Source organism: Sapajus apella, unplaced genomic scaffold, assembly GCF_009761245.1.
Source record: "Sapajus apella isolate SASKATOON/1434 unplaced genomic scaffold, GSC_monkey_1.0 scaffold110, whole genome shotgun sequence".
Classification (NCBI taxonomy): Eukaryota; Metazoa; Chordata; class Mammalia; order Primates; family Cebidae; genus Sapajus; species Sapajus apella.
This window is the reverse complement of record NW_022437050.1, coordinates 2,364,276-2,384,762: the sequence shown is the minus strand read 5'-3', so window position 1 is coordinate 2,384,762 and position 20,487 is coordinate 2,364,276. Positions and strand designations below refer to the sequence as shown.

Below are 20,487 nucleotides of genomic sequence, written 5' to 3'. Positions count from 1 at the left end.
AGCACTCCAGCCTGTGCAACTGAGCGAGACCCTGTCTGGAAAAAAAAAGCAAGATAATTGCCTAATTCTTCCCCCTTATTGACCAATTTTTACAATAAGTACTTTTTTTTTTTTTTTTTTTGAGACGGAGTTTCACTCTTGTTACCCAGGCTGGAGTGCAACGGCGCGATCTCGGCTCACCGCAACCTCCGCCTCCTGGGTTCAGGAAATTCTCCTGCCTCAACCTCCTCAGTAGCTGGGATTACAGGCACGCGCCACCATGCCCAGCTAATGTTTCTTTTGTATTTTTAGTAGAGACAGGGTTTCACCATGTTGACCAGGATGGTCTCGATCTCTTGACCTCGTGATCCACCCGCCTCAGCCTCCCAAAGTGCTGGGATTACAGGCTTGAGCCACCGCGCCCGGCCTCTTTTTTTTTTTTTAAAGACGGAGTTTCACCATGTTGGTCAGGCTGGTCTTGAACTCCCCACCTCAGGTGATCCGCCCGCCTTGGCCTCCAAAGTGCTTGGATTACAGGTGTGAGCCACCACGCCCGGCCTACAATAAGTACTTAGTGTAATAATCATCCTCAATGGTGGCAAATGAGTTCTTAATTTCTGAGTATTGTTATGGACTTGTGGATTTTTATTTATTCGATGTATTGCGATCAATTACTGTTATTATCTTTATTGATGCTCAAATTAACTCATATTTGGCCAGTGGGAACCCGTTTAAGCTGGTTTATCTTTTTTGACATGCCTTCATTTGTCTGAGCATTTCCTGCCTTTCTGGGACAACACAATGTCCCAGGCTCACCTAGAATTTTCTCTGCCACAATGTGGAGCCAGTCATTTCTTCAAAGTGTTTATTTTCATTTTCATGGGGAATGGTAATTAGAAGGTAAGGTCTAGATGCTTATTGCTCTTGGAGTGTCATTTCATCCCCACCCAATGGACAGAGCTGGGCAATACTTTTTTTTTTTTTAAGACATCTGGATCTGGCCCAGGCTGGAGTGCAGTGGTGGGATCTCAGCTCACTGCAACTTCCGCCTCCCAGGTTCAACAGATTCTCATGCCTCAGTCTCCTGAGTAGCTGGGATTTACAAGCATGTCCCACCATACTTGGCTAATTTTTGTATTTTTAGTGGAGTCAGGGTTTTGCCATGTTGGCCAGGATGGTCTCCATCTCTTGGCCTCATGCAATCTGCCTGCCTTGGCCGCCCAAAGTGCTGGGGTTGCAGGTGTGAGCCACTGCACTGGGTCTGGGAAATGCATTTTTAAAAATCATGAATTCAGGGCCAGGTGCAGTGGCTCACACCTGTAATCCCAGCATTTTGGCAGGCAGATTGCTTAAGCCCTCGAGTTGAAGACCAGCCTGGTCAACATAAGGAAACTCTGTTTCTTTTTGGTTTTAAGAAGCAGAGAGTTTAGTAGGCAAGAAGGAAAAGAGAACACATACGGAAGCTCCCCGGTACAAAGACAGAGGGAGGGGCTCCAAAGCCAAAAGAGGAGGTCCCCACCTGCCAAGGATACCAGCCAGGTAAATATGCAGAAGCTGGAGGAGGCAATGTTTGATTTACAAACGGCTCAGAGGTTTGACTAGGCATGTCATTCATGTAGCCGGAGAAAAACCTGGTCCTACCACTCTAGCCTTCTAATACACAAATATAGGGCACCATGATGTTCCACACAAGCAGGAATATGTGGGGGCGGCCATGTTGCCGGGAATATGTGGGGAAAGGACAAGAAGGCCGGGAATCTCTGAGTTTGGGTTTTGCATATCAAATCATTTGCATATCAATGGTTGCTGGCCTTGCGCTAAGACTCCGGTCTTTACAAGAAACTTTGCCAAAGATGCTTTAAAGAATGAAAACTTCCCAAGGACCCCTTTTCCTACAACATTTCCGGCTGTGGAGATGCCACACTGACTGCTGTTAGGAGGTTTTGGACGAGGACTCATTCTGGCTACTTCCTGCCGAAAAGGGGCGTTGAATGGCGAACAGCATCTAAGGCTCTTCCTGGGTCGATCTAAGGGTCCTTGGAAGAATGGTGTGTCCATGTGCGGTTCAGTTTACAGCACCATTTGGAATTTGATTGCTTTTAGGCAAGAAGAAACAATTTGAGTTGTAGTATTGAGTATATGGGGTCCAAATATCAATACAAGACATATAAGCAAGAGAGTGCTTAATAAAGGGGTTAACCAATTCCATAAAGAAGACTGGAATTTGTTAAAGAGGGATCTTAACCCCTCGTCACTAAAGCTGGCATTTTCCCTGAGCCTGTCAATAATTTTGACTGGATTTTTTTTTTTCTTTTCTGAGATGGAGTCTCTTGTTGCCCAGGGTGCAGTGGTGCAATCTCTGCTCACTGCGATCTCTGCCTCCTGGGTTCAAGCGATTCTCATGCCTCAGCCTCCTGAGTAGCAGGGATTACATGCGTGTGCCACCACACTTGCCTAAATTTCTATATTTTTAGTAGAGACGGGGTTTTGCCATGTTGGCCAGGCTGGTCTTGATCTCCTGACCTCAGGCGATGCGCCCACCTGAGCCTCCCAAAGTGTTGGGATTACAGGTGGGAGCCATGGTGACTGGCTGATTTGATTTTTAAGTAGCTGTAAATTTTCCTCTACTTTACTAGATGTGTTAATCCAAAAGCAGCATGTTTCATTTAAAATACATTACTAAACCCAATAACAAGTACTAGCAGATGGCCGGGCATGGTGGCTCACACCTGTAATCCCAGCGCTTTGAGAGGCTGAGGTGGGCAGATCACCTGAGGTCTGGAGTTTGAGACCAGCCTGACCAATATGGAGAAACCCTATCTCTACTGAAAATACAAAATTAGCTGGGTGTGGTGGTGCATGCCTGTAATGCCAGCTACTTGGGAGGCAGAGGCAGCTGAATCTGAAAGGTAGAGGTTGTGGTTAGCTGAGATCGCACCATTGCACTCCAGCCCGGGCAACAGGCACAACCCTCCGTCTAAAAAAAAAAAAAAAAAAGTCCTAGCAGACTCAGTGATAGTAAAACTTTCATGCTTCCTTTTTGTCAACTATTATCCCTGTTATAAGGATAATAATTAAGCCAAATACTAAAGCAATGCAATGGAAACTCTGTCCAATATTTCGGTTAGAAGATGCTACCGTGTATAATCCTATTGCAAATAGCAGAGTGAGGACAGCAATTTCCACAAATGCGGTGTGGTAGGTAATTTCCATCTAAAATTTTACTTGCCAAGATACAGAATTCCCCATTGGGGGTCTATGAAGTTCCTTGGTTTTATTTTCCCCAACAAAGAAACCTCTGGGTTATGGACACCTTACTCACTTTCATTATCTGGCAGCATATAATTGCCCAGAACTAGCAGGCTGGTTTACACTTTTACATTACCCATCCTTTTTTTTTTTTTTCCAAGCTGCAGAAGATCACCATTTGATTCATAGGAATAAGCAGGGTTAGTCTAAAATGTAGGCAAAAACTTAAAAACAATTAATGAGAGTAGGATTCAATGACAAATGTATGATAAGCTTTGGAGCAAAAATTTCCTCTCCAGTCATTTTTGGTAAAAATTAATTATGAATAAACTTTAGTTTTATACTTGGCCTGATTATTTGCATAAAGTCAGCAAGAATAGGTACTTTTTATATAGGCCTTTTAGATTGGCTTTGATGAAACTCTGTTCCACAAGGAATTTCAGATAAGACTTTTGAAGCCAAGTCCAGCCATGGTTTATATACTCTAATACCTGTGAGTTGGGTGATCCTCTCCTCTTAAGATCCCAAGATAAACTCGGAGCTTCCAGACCTGTTAGAAAGCGACATTCTTTACTGATCACAGATTAGGAACCCTGTGCGGGGACTGTGCAGACAAGGTATGAGGCCAGTTCTCCCCAAGGGGTTTTTATTGGCTCTGCATGTCAAGCTTGATTCCTTAAAGGGAAACACACCCTTTCAGTCAAAGCCTTGGTAAAATAACCAGTTTTTCCAATTGTGTCCCGTTGACAAAGAAAAATGGATGCTTACGGCACTGATGCAAACAACTGTATTGTCATAAGTTAAGAGTATTCACAGTTTCCAAATTCTAGAGGAACAAGGCAGAGAAAAATAAACATGTTCCAAATTTTGTTCACAGGAATATGACTTACTCAATTATATTAAAGGCCAAAAATAGTTTGAAATAACTTTCCTTGACTCTGAAAATCAAAACAGGGATCAGCAATATTCCAAGCAAAAGTTAAAAAGGTTGCTTTAACTTTCTGAGTGTAGTCCACTTAGTTACCTTTTATTTTGCTTGATATTTGTCAACATGTCAGTTCCATATGAGCCCTGTATGTTCTTTATTTCAATGTTATAATCTTTAAGTCTATTAAAAACCTGCATTTGGTGCGGGGCTTGGTGGCTCATGCCTGTAATCCCAGCACTTTGGGAGGCCGAGGTGGGTGGATCACGAGGTCAGGAGATTGAGACCATCCTGGCTAACACTGTGAAACCCCGTCTCTACTAAAAATACAAAAAATTAGCCAGGCATGGTGGCATCCACCTGTAGTTCCAGTTATTCGGGAGGCTGAGGCAGGAGAATCACTTGAACCTGGAGGCAGAGGTTGCAGTGAGCCAAAATCACGCCACTATACTGTGGCCTGGTTGACAAAGAGAGACTCCATCTCAAAAAACAAAACAAAACAAAACAAAAAACCTGCCCTTGAGAACACCTGTTAAAGTCCTTAATATAGCTTGATTATAAACCATCTTTTGAGAAGGAACAAAGCAGGACAACAATTGTCTGCGAATGACAAATTTCCGGGATGGCTATGGTTAAAAATATGACTGACAAAGAAGTTTATGTATCTTTGTGGTTTACAATAACTTTACCCTTACTTGTGATTGATAGCATATACTTAGACATTAGAAATCCCATACAATTTTAGAACATATATTAGTATTATTCACCAAAATATAACTTAAAGAAGATTGGACATCATTTTGCAATCTCATGTGACTAAACATGTCAAACGATCCCGTTTTCCTCTGAGCATTTCAGGGACCCTGTGAACCATCCCAAAAGTCAGGCATCCAGAAGGACAATTTCCAGGCTGCCATAAATTATTTTGCCAAAATAATGACTCAAAAGGCAAAAACCTTTCATTAGCCTTTACTACAACATGAAAATTTTATCCAAAGAAAAATTTTACCCTTGCTTTAGTTTATTAATGTTAACTCCAGTTTGTTTACATGAAACCTTATAGATTATTCCATCTAATCCTAAGCAATTTGACCATGAGGTCAAATCTTAACAAACCTTTTATAATGCTTTTACTAAAGGGCAGATTGGTGTCTTAAGACATCCTTCCTATGCTTTTATTTTAATGCTTAATTTATGAAAAGACCATAGAGATGCTGTGGAGAAGATGGTACAGTGCTTCTACCATGCATTTCATTGCAAGGCAACCCAAGGGGAACTGGCTTATTTTGTAATCAGCCCATCTCTGATAGGAGTCTCATCTCCATGGGGGATAGGAATGGGGAAGCCCTGTTTCTAGAAAAAAATACAAAAATTAGCCGGGCGTGGTGGCATGCAACTGTAGTCCCAGCTACGAGGAAGGCTGAGATCGGAGGTTTGCCTGAACCTATGAGGTCTAGGCTACAGTGAGCTGAGATCATTCCATTGCACTCCAGCCTGGGTGACAGAGCTAGACTCTGTCTCGAAAACATACAAATAAACAAAAAAAATTTAAAAATTATGAATTAATATTGATACATAATTTTGAAAAATTCACCTAATGAAAGTAAGGCTTCTAGAGGAGGTGAGATTTGGTTATCTCTTGGTCAGCTTGGAAAGAGGAGTTTGCAGAAGTAGAAGGTGAGAAATGATAACCTACAGAAAACTCACTTCACAGCAACAAACAAAAGATAGAGGATGTCATGATTTATGTCTTGGCCCTGCCACATATGTGACCTTATGTAAATTACTTTTTTCTCTTTGAGTCTCAGATTTCCCCTTTGTAAAGGTGAAATCCCAGTTCCTCTTCTTAGACCCTCTGACGTTACTGTAAGCATCAAAGGAAATGATGATTACCAATTGTGGTACTATTATGAGGATATACACACATACTGATATATAGATCCTTGCATAGATACACAAAAAAATTGGTAACAGTAACTGCCTAGAGTATGTGAAGTTAGGAGTCAGTGAGCGACTTTTCACTACATATAGAAGTATTTATATTTGAATACTTTTCTTTTTCTTTAGACACAGATTCTTGCTCTGTTGCCCGGGCTGGAGTAGAGTGGCTTAATCCTGGGCCACTGCAGTCTCAAACTCCTGGCCTCAAGCAATCTTCCCATCTCATCCTCCCCTAGCTAGGACTACAGGCATGGGCTACCACTCCTGGATAATTTTTTTCTTTTTTGTAGGAAGAGAGGTCTTGCTACATTGTCAAGACTGGCATCAATGTCCTGAGCTCAAACAACCCTCCTGCCTCTGCCTCCCAAAGTGCTGGAATTACAGGCGTGAGCCACCATGCTCAGCCTGAGTCTATTTTTTTTTTTTTTTTTTGAGATGGAGTTCACTCTTATTGCCCAGGCTGGAGTGCAATGGTGCCATCTCGGCTCACCGCAACCCCCACCTCCCCATTCAAGCGATTCTCCTGCCTCAGCCTTCTTGAGTAGCTGGAATTATAGGCATGCGCCACCACGCTCAGCTAATTTTGTATTTTTTTAGTAGAGACGGGGTTTCTCAATGTTGGTCAGGCTGGTCTTGAACTCCCGACCTCAGGTGATCCACCCGCCTCAGCCTCCCAAAGTGCTGGGGATTACAGGCATGAGTCACCTTACCCAGCTATGAATATCTTTCTTGAGAATGGAAAAAAAAAAAATGTAATGAATTTGAAAGAGCTTTGTAAATCATCAAGTATGACACAAATATTAGGATTTTATTCTTACTATTATCCACCAGCAACAATATATCAAACACTGGTTCTGTGATTATTTATTGGTGAAAAAGTTGAATAAATCAATGTATTATACCCACATGTTGGAATACTGAATTCATTTTCTTTTACAAATAACACTTTGGAATAATTGATGATACTGGCAAATGCTCAAGATGAGTAGAAAAATATATATAGGTGAATAATTCCACTCTTGTGCATTCCCTGTGTCAACCTACATACACAAAAAGGAAAAAGACTGTTAGGAACCATCCACAATGGTTTGAGGGGGAAGATGGAGACATAAAGTATTAATTTTATTGACTATATTTTCGGTATATTCCAGATTTTCTACGAGTTAGTAAATGCCACCAAAAAAGAGCCAAAGAACATCACAGCTACACCTTCAAACACGGTCAGAAAAATAATTTTTTCTTTTTTTTTTTGAGGCAGAGTTTCGCTCTTGTTACCCAGGCTGGAGTGCAATGGCGCGACCTCGGCTCACTGCAACCTCCGCTTCCTGGGTTCAGGCAATTCTCCTGCCTCAGCCTCCTGAGTAGCTGGGATTACAGGCACGTGCCACCATGCCCAGCTAATTTTTTGTAGTTTTAGTAGAGACGGGGTTTCACACACAAAAAATAATAATAATAATAATAATTTTTTTTTTTTTTTAGGTGGGGTATGTTTTTGATCTGGGCACTAACAGGGACACTGATTGCTCCCGCCAGTGAGTCAAGACCAGCAGATAAAAAAGAATTTTTAAAAACCTTGTGAGAGTGATGTGTGGCAGGACGGGAGGAGGAAGAAGCAAGCGTGGGCGGTGCTAAAGGAGGAACCTAAACCTCCATCCTCTTCCACCGGAGGTTAAGAACTACAGGGAGAGGCGAGAGAGACTACGACCGCCCTACGGCTAGAGCGGCCACGAAGAAAACACTTCCGGGGTGGGGCTCTCTGGCTCTTTCTCTTCCGCGTGGGGAATGTGGGCCGCCTGTGAAGTTAAGGTTCACGATTTCTTGGCCACCACTTCCATCACTCTAAGACGGTGCCTGAGATTGGGGGCAACCATGGCAAAAAGCAAGTTCGAGTACGTGAGGGACTTCGAGGCTGATGACACCTGCTTGGCCCACTGCTGGGTGGTAGTGCGGCTGGACGGCAGGAATTTCCATCGGTGAGCGAGCTCTGCTCTGGGCGTCGCGGTACGCCAGCGCTTCTGGGGCATCCAGTTCCTACCCTTGCAGATCCTTCTTGTCCCGGGCCCTTTGCGGTTACCGGGGTAACGCAGTAGCCAATGAGTGTGCAGCATGGAGCATCGCCCCTCCCTGCGTGTTAGCTAGGACTGTGCCTGAACGCGGGCTGTTAGCGTAATTGAATGGGCGACCGGCTCCTCTGATGAGGATCTCGCTTGGAGTGCCCGTGTTAAGTGAACAGAGAGACCTGTTAGCAAGGACCTGATATTAAAAGGCATTCTCATGCGCAGTACTTAAGCTCTTAAGCCAATTGCCCAGCTATTCTGTTAGATATCTTTGAATGCTGACTGTTCAGAGGTATGTGTAAGCGTTGCTTGTGGGCAATACTTACGTCTATGCTTCATTATCAAGAACAGGCCACATGGACTAGATTCAAGAGAGTCAGAAAAAAAGAGAAGGCCAGGTTCGGGAGGCGGGAGGATAACTTAAGGCCAGGAGTTGGAGACCAGGTTTTTTGAGTTTTGTTCTTTGTTTTTTTGTTTTTTCCAAAACACGCCTCTACAAAAAAGAAAAAAAAAAAAAAGAGGGAGAGAGAGACAGGGAGAGAGGAAGAAAAGAGAGAGGCCGGGCGCGGTGGCTCACGCCTGTAATCCCAGCACTTTGGGGGGCCGAGGCGGGTGGATCACGAGGTCAGGAGTTCGAAACCAGCCTGGCCAAAATGGTGAAACCCCATCTCTACTAAAAAATATATATATATAATAAAATTAAAAATACAAAAAATTACCTGGGCGTAGTGGCGACCGCCTGTAATCCCAGCTACTCTGGAGGCTGAGGCAAAGAATTGATTGAACCCGGTAGGCGGAGGTTGCAGTGAGCCGAGATCATGCTACTGCACTCCAGCCTGGGTGACAGAGCGAGACTCCGTCTCAAAAACAAAAAAAAAAAAAAAAAAAAAAAAGAAAGGAAAAGAAAAAAAAAAAAATTTTCCGGGCACAGCGGTGCACACCTGTAGTCCCAGCTACTCGGAAGGCTGAGGTGGGAGGATCGCTTGAGCCTGAGAGGTCAAGGCTGCAGTGAGCGGTAATTGGGCCACTGCACTACAGCGTGGGTGACAGAGCAAGACCCTGTCTCAGAAAAAGGGGAAGGGGGAGAATGAAATATAACAGAAAAATGGGAATTTAATTTTTAAAAAGGGCTGCATTATTAATAATGATCGTTATAACTAACATTTATTGAGCACTTACTAGGAGCTAGGTATGATTACTTTTATCTTTTCCCTAATCTTTAGGACAACCCAGTGAGATAAATATTCTTTTGTTCCCATTTCACGGAAAGGAGAGTTGAGGCTTAGCATTTACGTCTGGTTTTCTCAATTTCAGGGCAGGAAAAAAACTAAGTTCTTAAGGAAATGGTTCAGGTTGTGGCTAGTTGAGCATTTGGGTTCACAGTGCTATCACATTATCTTCTCCAAACAGCCTCTGTTATCTAGCAACAGAGCCTCTTGTTACTGAGGCTCCCATCCATGTCTTCTTCCTTTTTCTCTTTCCCCTATGAAGGTTTGCCGAGAAGCACAACTTTGCAAAACCTAATGACAGCCGTGCTCTCCACCTGATGACCAAATGTGCCCAGACCGTGATGGAAGAACTAGAGGATATTGTGATTGCATATGGACAGAGTGATGAGTACAGCTTTGTGTTCAAGCGGAAAACCAATTGGTTTAAAAGAAGAGCCAGGTAATTCCATGACCTTCTTCCTTTCTTCAGAGTATTTCCTACCCGCATTTGGTTTTCTGTTTATCTTAATCACAGACTTACAGACTATAGATGATGTCTGCAGTATTTGTAACTCCAGAGTGCATGTATATTTCCTATTTAGATTGTTGTACTTCCATCTGATAGCCGAGCATTCTGTATGCCTCTTTATCCGATTCTTACCCCTGCATGTCCCATAGGATTAGTTTCTAGACTGACCTAGCATTGAACATTAAAACTAGAAGCATAGACCATAAAATTGTAATATTAACAATTCATAGGTTGGCTTTAGCCAGTGACAGTCTCTACATGCATTGCATTATTATTTACACTGTTGATTAAGGGGGATCTTAGTATAAAATAGACACAAATCTGATATTTGACTTGGCAATATTTTAAAACTCTGCATGGGAAACAAATCATATAATGAATTGGTTCTTCCTTTCCTTTTCTTTTTCCTTTCCTTCCTTTTCTTTATTTCAACGTGGGGTCTCCCTGTGTTGCCCAGGCAGGTCTCAAACTCCTGGCCTCAAGCAATCCTCCTGCCTTGGCCTCTCGAAGTGCTAGGATTACAGGCGTCAGCCACCAGACCCAGCCTGAATTGGCATTTTTTTTAAAAAAACAATGGCTTCCCCCCTTCTATGGCCGAAAACACAAACAGGTCAGGCATGGTGGCTCACACCTGTAATCCCAACACTTTGGGAGGGCGAGGGAGAGGATACTTGAGCCCAGAAGTTTGAGACCAGCCTGGGCAAGATGGTGAAACCCTGTCTCTACAAAAAATGTAAACGTTAGCCAGGCACAGTGGCATGCACCTGTAGTCCTAACTACTCAGGAGGTTGAGGCAGGAGGATCCCTTGAGCCAACGAATTTGAGGCAGCAGTGAGCTATGATCATACCAATGCATCCCAGCCTGGGGAACAGAGAGATACTATCTTTAAAAAAAAAATTTTTTTAAATACTTCGTGAATCATAAATTCATATCACATCCTATAGGGAAAAATTTAGTATTAGTAGGGTACTTAATAGAAGTGGAAATAGAGGCAGGCTGCATTTAAAATACGTAACTGGCCAGGTGTGATGACTCATGCCTGTAATCCCAGCACTTTGGGAGGCCAAAGCGGATGGATCACTTGAGGTCAGGAGTTTGAGACCAACCTGGTCAACATGGTGAAACCCCATCTCTACTAAAAATACAAAAATTAGCTGGGCATGGTGGCTTGCGCCTGTAATCCCAGCTACTTGGAAGTCTGTGGCAGGAGAATCGCTTGAACCTGGGAGGCAGAGGTTGTAGTGGACTGAGATGGTGCCACTGCACTCCAATCTGGGCAACAGAACAAAAAAAAAAACTCAAAAAAAAAAAATATGGAACCAAGGTATTAAAATGGTGTTTCTTGGCCAAATGCATTTTATTTCCTGGCTTTCTGGGCAGTTTGTGTAATCTCTCTGTGGCACTCACAGGTCTTAGCATGGTATTGAATTAATTCCGTGTATTTTTCCTTTTCTTGCTCCACCCAATGTGCCTTACATTTGCAAGTAAGTTCATGACTCACGTGGCCTCCCAGTTCGCCTCCAGCTATGTGTTTTATTGGCGGAATTACTTTGAGGACCAGCCCCTTCTGTATCCCCCAGGCTTTGATGGAAGAGTCGTGGTGTATCCTAGCAACCAGACCTTAAAGGACTACCTCAGCTGGCGACAAGCAGATTGTGAGTGGCACCAAATAAACACCTGTAGTTAAACCACCGATTCCATGCCTTACAGGTGTTGATCTGATGCAGGATTGGCTCACATATACTTTGTTTTGTATACATTTTGTATAGAATGCAGTATTTAAATATTTTTTCAATTAGTTAAAAGTATTGATAAATTTATCTCTATTTTTGTTTGTTTGTTTGCTCTTGTTGCCCAAGCTGGAGTGCAATGGCGCAACCTTGGCTCACCACAACCTTCACCTCCCCGGTTCCAGTGATTCTCCTGCCTCAGCCTCCTGAGTAGCTGGGATTACAGGCATGCGCCACCATGCCCAGCTACTTTTTGTATTTTTAGTAGAGACAGGGTTTCTCCATGTTGGTCAGGCTAGTCTTGAACTCCCGTCCTCAGGTGACCCACCTGCCTCAGCCTCCCAAAGTGCTGGTATTACAGGTGTGAGCCACCATACCCAGCCTCCTTATCTTTATTTAAAAAAAAAAAAAAAAGTCAGATATAGTAACACTGAATCTACATTCTCACATAGTACTGGACAGAGCCTCTGCAGTGGTAGTCACCTTTACACACACACACACACACACACACACACACACACACACACGCCAGTGTGCCATAGTCTCTGCCTTTCTCTGTTGCTCCTCTGGGGTCACCCACTGTTTTATACATTTATGTTCATGCCAGCCTCAGTGGGTATTTGAATTGTGACCCCTGCCTTATGTGACTGTGATGATGTTTGTGAGACTTTTACTTGTTTGTTCTGTTTTGGTTTTTCCAGACGAACTGGAAGAGATTGGAATAATATAAATCAAATAACGTCTAAAGTATTCCCAAGATCAACAACAAATTAACAGCTTTGTATAATGTATAACTGAAATGACCAAATAAAACTGTTGGTGGGAGCTGGGCACGGTGGCTCATGCCTGTAATCCCAGCACTTTGGGAGGCTGAGGCGGGCGGATCACCTGAGGTCAGGAGTTCGAGACCAGCCTGACCAATATGGTGAAACCCCGTCTTAAAAAACAAAACAAACAAACAAAAAACTGTTGTTGGGAATGAGGTTTTGTTCCTCCTACTCCTTCCCTCCATGTTCCCTGTGTAAGACTTCCGGCAAGTCACTAGATGTCTCAGATCTCTCTAAAGAGGAGTGAGATGGGGCTCTCGTATTCCTTGAAGAATGAATATTGAATAAAGATTTTATGTATATAAACATTACTATTTTGCTCTCCTTACAGGTCACATCAACAATCTTTATAATACAGTTTTCTGGGCACTTATACAACAATCTGGACTAACACCAGTAGAAGCCCAAGGGAGATTACAGGTATAAAGATCTTACTATGTTAATACTTAAAGGGACAGTTTGCTGTAGGCTCTCCCATAAGTTTTTTTATGTTAACTTTACTTTTTTTTTTTAAGATCCCTTTACAGCTTTGTTTTGAAAGGATATAAAAATCATAATAGGAGCAGCTCTGCTGCCTGCTTGGTCTGTAATCCTGGATGAGGTATTGCTTCTCCCTGTGTCCTTGACTTTGGCTCTGCCTTCCCCTGTGCTACAACTTGCCTGCAGCTATGTGTGACTGCCATCTTCAGCACTGCCTTTTTTTTTAAAAAAACACAGTTTCACTCTGTCGCCCAGGCTGGAGTGCAGTGGCATGATCTCAGCTCACTGCAACCTCTGCCTCCTTTGCTCAAGCGATTCTCGTGCCTCAGCCTCCCAAGTAGCTGGGATTATAGGCACATGCCACCAGGTATGGCTAATTTTTGTATTTTTAGTAGAGACAGGGTTTTACCATGTTGGCCAGGCTGGTCTTGAACTCCTGACCTCAGGCAATCTGCCTGCCTTGGCCTCCTAGAGTGCTGGGATTATAGGCGTGAGCCACTGCGTCCGGCCAGCACTGACTTTGTCCATGACACCAGGCCTCTTCCCTCATTCCCATTCCCTGCTGGGCACCTATAGTTTCTTGGGTTTTTGACCCCTGTGTGTGGGAAGAATACATGCTCTGGGGGCCAGATAACTACTCATATCCTGCTTCTGTGTAATTTTATCCTCTCTGCCTCAGTTCTTTATAGGTGAAATGTAGAAAATAGCTTCTACCTCATAGGTTTATGGTGAGAATTAAATAGCATGATGCATGTAAAACACAGAATAGTATGAAGCATATTGTAAGTGCTTAATAAATACTGGTTTTTATTATTAGATAACAGTGCTACTTGTAGGAAGACTAACTGTGAAATGAGGTAATGTGTTGTAACAGTTCTTTTATTTGTATTTTATTTTATTTTATTTTATTTTATTTTTTTTAGATGAAGTCTCACTCTGTCGCCTAGGCTGGAATGGTGCGGTGGCGCGATCTCGGCTCACTGCAACCTCCACCTCCCAGGTTCGAGCAGTTCTCTGCCTCAGCCTCCTGAGTAGCTGGGATTACAAACGCCCACCACCACACCTGGCTAATTTTTGTGTTTTTAGTAGAGACGGGGTTTCGCCACCTTGGCCAGGCTGGTCTTGAACTCCTGTCCTCATGATCCACCTTCTTGGCTTTCCAAAGTGCTGGGATTACAGGCGTGAGCCATCATGCCTAGCCTATTTGTATGTTATTTTATCTATTTATTTATTTTTTGAGATGGAGTCTCACTATTTTCCCCAGGCTGATCTTGAACTCCTGGGCTCCAGCAATCCTCCCACTCAGCCTCCCAAGTAGCTGGGATTACAGGTGCATGCCGCTGTGCCCAGGTGTAACAGTTAATTCAATGCCTGGTACATTATAATTGCTCAGTAAATGGGTGTCATTTTTAATAATACTAATGATAGATATTTATATGTAGCAATAATAGGAATACTGGGGCCACATGTGGTTCATGCCTGTAATCACAGCACTTTGGGGAGGCTAAGGTGGGCAGATCACCTGAATTCAGGAGTTTGAGACCAGCCTGGCCAACATGGTGAGACCCCGTCTCTACAAAAATTAGCCCAGTATGGGGCACATGCCTGTAATCCCAGCTACTCAGGAGGCTGTGGCATGAGAATCGCTTGAACCCAGGAGGTGGAGGTTGCAGTGAGCTGTCACTCCAGCCTGGGTGACAGAGTGAGACTCCATCTCAAAAAAGGGAATACTGGTAGGTATATCCAGTTTTGAAAGAATCAAGTTCAGATTTTAATTATTTGTAGAAGAGTAAGGACAACCTTTTAACCCTGGGCAATTTATATAACCTTTCTAAGTTTTACTTGACCAAATACATAATATATACTCAGTTAGTATTAATTCCCCCTACTCTCTTTCAGTCTTGACTTGTGACGCCATTGTTTGGTACAGGAGAGAATTTTATCTAAATAAGATCATAATTGCTCTTAAGATGAAAATTCACTAGTAACTATAAGATGTTTGATCAAATCCTTCCATTTCTTGATTGTGGAAATTTAGGTAGCGGATCGAATGGATAGTAGCCTTAGGGGAGAAAGAAGACACGCAGGCCAGGCGCAGTGGTTCACACCTATAATCCTAGCACTTTGGGAGGCCGAGGCGGGCGGATTGCCTGAGCTCAGGAGTTCGAGACCAGCCTGGGCAACACAGTGAAACCCTGTCTCTACTAAAATTCAAAAAAATTAGCCGGGCATGGCAGCGTGCACTTGTAGTCCCAGCTACTCAGGAGGCTGAGGCAGGAGAATTGCTTGAACCCAGGAGGCAGAGGTTGCAGTGAGCCAAGATCGTACCACTGCACTCCAGCGTGGGCAGCAGAGTGAGACTCCGTCTCCAAAGAAAAAAAACGACATGCAGAGCTTTTAATATGTGTTTTTATTTCCTCAGGGAACTCTTGCAGCAGACAAGAACGAGATTTTGTTTTCTGAATTCAATATAAACTATAATAATGAGCCGCTGATATATAGGAAAGGGACGGTGCTGATATGGCAGAAGGTAATGCCGTTATGTTCAAAGAAAAATGGAAGTCAGGAAAAAAGAGAGCCTGTGCCCATTCCAAGCTGTGTCCTGCCTGCTGCCTGTATGTTGATGCGACTCCAGTTGCTAACGCAAACCAGATCCTTTTCTAAAGGGGATGCCATAGATTCTTCTTATTTTGGATGTGCATTTTTTCAGTCAGTAGTGGTCTGAAATCTCCCATACATAAGTTGAATTACAGAATTTTAGAATTAGTGCCCTTATTTTTCTGTTTTGTAAGCTGCCCTGTATTAAATGAAATCCTTTTAAACAGATATAGTATAGGTATGAGGATTTGTGCATTCATAAAATACTTACAAAGTACTTTCTCTCACACTGGATAATACCATTAAATGGTTTCTCCATCCCATGACAACTATAATATGAGGCACTAAGAGAAGATGTATATGAGGGTTTGTTTTTTCCTAAATGTCATGAGCTTCTCTTGACATTCATACTTACCTTAATATTCTGTAATAAGTGTGTACATTTACCAATATCCTTAATTTCACCAATATTTCCTCTCTGTTGGGCATAATGATTTCTCTAAACTTATTTCCTGCCATGTAAAGTTGTTTTTTTTTTCTGAAATGAATGTTTTCAAGTACGAAGGATTACCCTGAGAGCTAGTCATTCACTGGCAGCTCCAGCTCTTTAGTATTTCAAAACATTTGTTCTTTGGTACAGACTTGGATATCTCTTAATGAAGATGGAAGGTAAGAAATACCTTTAATTATGTAGTTATTGCTAATGAGGAATATGGAATCCTTTCTTTGTTCCTAAGATCTCTTCAGAATATTATAACTCTTGTTTTTCTTTTTTTTTTTGAGATGGCATCTTGCTCTGTTACCCAGGCTGGAGTGCAGTGGTGTCATCTTGGCTCACTCCACCTCTGCCTCCTGGGTTCAAGCGATTTCCAGCTAATTTTTGTAGTTTTAGTAGAGGCAAGTTCTCCATATTGGCCAGGCTGGTCTTGAACTCCTGACCTCAAGTGATCTGCACACCTTAGCCTCCCAAAGTGCTAGGATTACAGGCATGAGCTACCACGCCCTGCTAACATAACTTTTTTAAAACTATTTTTAATTATAAAAAACTTCATGCGTAGTGAGATTTTATATATATATGTACACACACACACACACACGTACATATAGATGCACATATATATCTATATATATCTCAAATCTGGCAGTCAGAAGTATTTGAAGATAAAAAGTGAGGTATCCCCACATCTTTCTTTTCTCTCCCAAACCCACTCCTGAGTTAACAATGTCCCTGCTTTGTTTTTACCTGTAGGTGGATGAAGTCATGACAAAAGAAATTAAGCTGCCAACAGAAATGGAAGGAAAAAAGATGTCAGTGACCCGAACCAGGACTAAACCAGTGCCCTTGCACTGCGATATCATTGGGGATGCTTTCTGGAAGGAACATCCAGAGATTCTAGATGAAGACAGCTGACCCTTTGCTCTTCAGTTCTGGTGTACTTAACCATGCAAGCCTTCCCGCCTCCCAGGGCTCCCTGCCTTAGGTGGCCATAGCATCCCTACCACCCAGAACACTGGCATGAATGACACGACTTAAATTGGGAGGGGAACAGGCAAGGAAGGATGGATGGGGGTGGTGGATCTTATTCTGTTTAAGCAGAACACCTTGTTTGCAATGTGGGAACATGGTTCCTTTGGCAGAAGTGCTTTTTTTTTTTTTTTAAATTGCAGTACTATTTTTATAAAGCAAGAACTATTTCATGCCTTGCAGAGTGAATCATTTTTAGATTGTGACACATATCTTGTAAAAACCTGTCAGTTCTTTTCACCTATGAGAGAAGAGGAGCCCAAACTCTCGCCCACCTGTTCTTAACCAGAAAACCCACTGACTTTGAAAGTCTCACCTCTGCCACCCATGTACTTGCATTCATCTTTGCCAGACCTGAAGATAAATATGGGTTAATGCCTGCATGATGCCTCTGGATTTAGGAATTGCAGGGAATACTCAGGGCTTTGTGCCAGTCTCCACGTTGGCAACTTTGGCTGAACAAATGAGGTGTGGTTTCAATGTCCTTGTGTACACATTTTGTGGATTGATTTAATGGAGTTGTCAGCATGATCATCATCTTTTAGCCAGGGGCATAGTTTCTCAGGCCATTTACCTCTTTCTAAGAAGAAACAGAATTACGTGTATATATGAGAGAGAAAAACAAGAATGAATGAATGAGGTTGGAGAAACATTTACTCCATGTACTCAAGATATTAGTTTTAAAAGTCCCTTTCCTGTTAAACTTTCTGAAAAAGATTCTCAGCCTCTGTATAATCAGAAAAATGACATGTGAGTTCAAGAGCAGAGGGGTAATTGACACCTGCTGTCAATTACCAGGTAATGCTTCTGCTAATTGACAGGTAGCAGGTGTCAGAAGAGTCATATGTAGTATTAATAGGTCCACTTTCTGCTGGGTCAGTGGAGATGGGTGAGAAGCAGAGAGCAGCAGGCATTATACGTAGCCAAATTTGGCCTCTGAAAGGGGAAGGTATTGGGAATAGGTGGTGAGAGAACTCACATTTTTCTCTTGTCCTGGTTTTATATTTTGGAGGGAAAGAATTATTTGGCCCTATTAAAAATAAAGAGGCCAGGCACGGTGGCTCTTGCCTATAATCCCAGCACTTTGGGAGGCTGAGGCAGGCAGATGACCTGAGGTCGGGAGTTCGAGACCAGCCTGACCAACATGGAGGAATCCTGTCTCTACTAAAAGCACAAAAAATGAGCTGGGCATGGTGGGGGTATGCCTGCAATCCTAGCTACTCAGGAGGCTGAGGCAGGAGAATCACTTGAACCTGGTAGCTGGAGGTTGCAGTGAGCTGACATTGCACTATTGCACTCCAGCCTGAGTGACTAACGAAACTGTCTCCCCCCAAAAAAGACATGGCTGGGCATAGTGGCTCACATCTGTAATCCCAGCACTTTGGGAGGCTAAGTTGGGTAGATCACTTGAGGCCAGGAGTTTGAGACCAGCATGGCCAACATGGCAAAACTCCATCTGCACTAAAAATACAAAAATTAGTCTGGTGTGGTGGCACATGCCTGTAATTCCAGCTCCTCAGGAGGCTGAAGCAGGATGATCGCTTGAACCTGGTAGCTGGAGGTTGCAGTGAGCTGAGATCATGCCACCGCACTCTAGACAGCAAAACTCTGTCTAAAAAAAAGAGAGACAGCCCATGTCCCAGTGCCTCGTCTTGCACTGCAGAATTTACAGTCAGGAATAAATGTATTTTTGAAAGGGTGATGGCTGGACTCATCCCTCACTAATTGACACCCCATCTGTCGATGCCATTTTTTCCCTTCCTGTTCTCACTCCACAGAAACAGGAGATACGGCTCTTGTTTGGTAATTGCTAAAATCTCTTTGAGGAAAGAAATAAAGATGTCAACTCCTTTGGTCTTTTTCATTTATTTTTCTTAGACGAATAGACAATATGAAATCTAACTTTCGTGTATATCTCTGGGTAGGCCAGGATACACATACCCTCATTGCAATAGTGGTTCACAAACTTCTGGATGGAAAAAAAACATTACTTGGAATGCTTGTTTAAAATGCACATTTTTTGGTTCCTCCCAGCCCCCAGGAAGGTTTGAAGCTCAGCAATCTGATTTTTTTTTTTCTTTTGAGATGGAGTGTCACTCTGTTGCCCAGGCCAGACTGCAGTGGTGTGATCTTGGCCCACTGCAACCTCCGACTCCCAGGTTCAAGTGATTCTCTTGCCTCAGCCTTCTGAGTAGCTGGGACTATGCGCAACACCACACCTGGCTAATTTTTGTAGTTTTAGTAGAGACGGGGTTTCACCATATTGGCCAGGCTGGTCTCGAACTCCTGACCTCGGGATACGCCCACCTCAGCCTCCCAAAGTGCTGAGATTACAGGCATAAGCCACCACACCCCGCCAGCAATCTGATTTTTAACCCCAAAGGCTTCCGATGTGTATGGTTGTCAATATACAGCACCTTGGGCAGCAAGGTGCTGTATATTGACAGTATACTGTGATAGGCTGGGTGGGAAGTAAGACAATGTAGCTCTTGATTAGCAATTTTAATTTGGTAAGTTGACAGCATTTTATATCAAAATACAGACAAGTAGGCATTAGAGCACAAATTTTCAAGAAAACCAGCCAGAGAAATCTGCTTTCTGTATGTCTTAAGTGACACTATAAAGGCTATCATTCAGTTTTGTCATATAATGGGATAAGCACTCATTTGAATTGCCCCAGTTCTGCAGCTTTGAGTTGTTTATTCAGGCAGGGGGTTTTGAACAAAGTGATAAGCTGGGTTTAATACCTGTGCCATAAAGAAACCTGTACTGCTACTAATTAGAAGCCACTGCTTGATGGTTTTATCTTTGCTGTAGTATGCATTCATCCCAAGGTATATTTCACAGTTGTATATTAATTTTCATCTTGCTCTCTAAGGTACTCTCCAGTATTCTCTTGGACTTCCTCTTTAAGTTTTAAGGAAACTAAAATATACACAAAGCAACTAGTAGAGAATACTAGTTGATGGCAGTTCGAGAATGTGGTGATGGGCAAGTGATGTGTGGTGGAAACATTTTGGCTCTGCTGGATGAGAAGGTGGTATCTAGGCCTTCAGTGTAAAGTAGACTATCATTTTTAAATCAACCAAAAAATATTTTGCCGAATTAAGGCTACAATGTAACAAGTGGTATGATCAGGTCTTGTGAATTTCCCATGGTTTCCTCCAAGAGCTGGATCCTTGTTTCTTCCAATTGCTTAGCGCAATGCGTAGAAAGTCAGTGATATAATGAATTTTCGTTGATACTAAGGTCTCTCCAGTCTTAGCGGAAATTTGTTTATGCATAGGGTATAGGAAATGGAGGGCTGACACTTATCCAGTATTGGTTGATTCGCATTTGTTATGTGCTCTCTAGGCAGTATCTCTCCATCTTGAGGTCAGTTCTATAAGGTAGGTACTATTTATATCATATTTCAGATGAGAAAGACGCTAAATATGA

At 42.8% G+C, this 20,487-nt stretch overlaps 1 protein-coding gene across 2 annotated transcripts; it reads left to right on the top strand.

Annotated features, from left to right (window-relative positions):
• Positions 1-7,758: 7,758 nt before the first annotated feature.
• On the top strand, positions 7,759-18,901 carry THG1L (tRNA-histidine guanylyltransferase 1 like). 2 transcript variants are annotated; one of them, XM_032259545.1, is made up of 6 exons: positions 7,759-8,067; positions 9,643-9,819; positions 11,375-11,544; positions 12,778-12,866; positions 15,349-15,456; positions 16,774-18,901. In XM_032259545.1, exons 1-6 carry the CDS (start codon positions 7,877-7,879, stop codon positions 16,933-16,935), a joined length of 897 nt encoding a protein of 298 aa, XP_032115436.1. In that variant the 5' UTR covers positions 7,759-7,876; the 3' UTR covers positions 16,936-18,901. The 2 variants fall into 2 exon arrangements, with proteins under 2 accessions (XP_032115436.1, XP_032115437.1); XM_032259546.1 differs by lacking the exon at positions 7,759-8,067 and having other exon boundaries at positions 9,753-9,819; positions 11,470-11,544; positions 16,774-17,229.
• Positions 18,902-20,487: the final 1,586 nt, after the last annotated feature.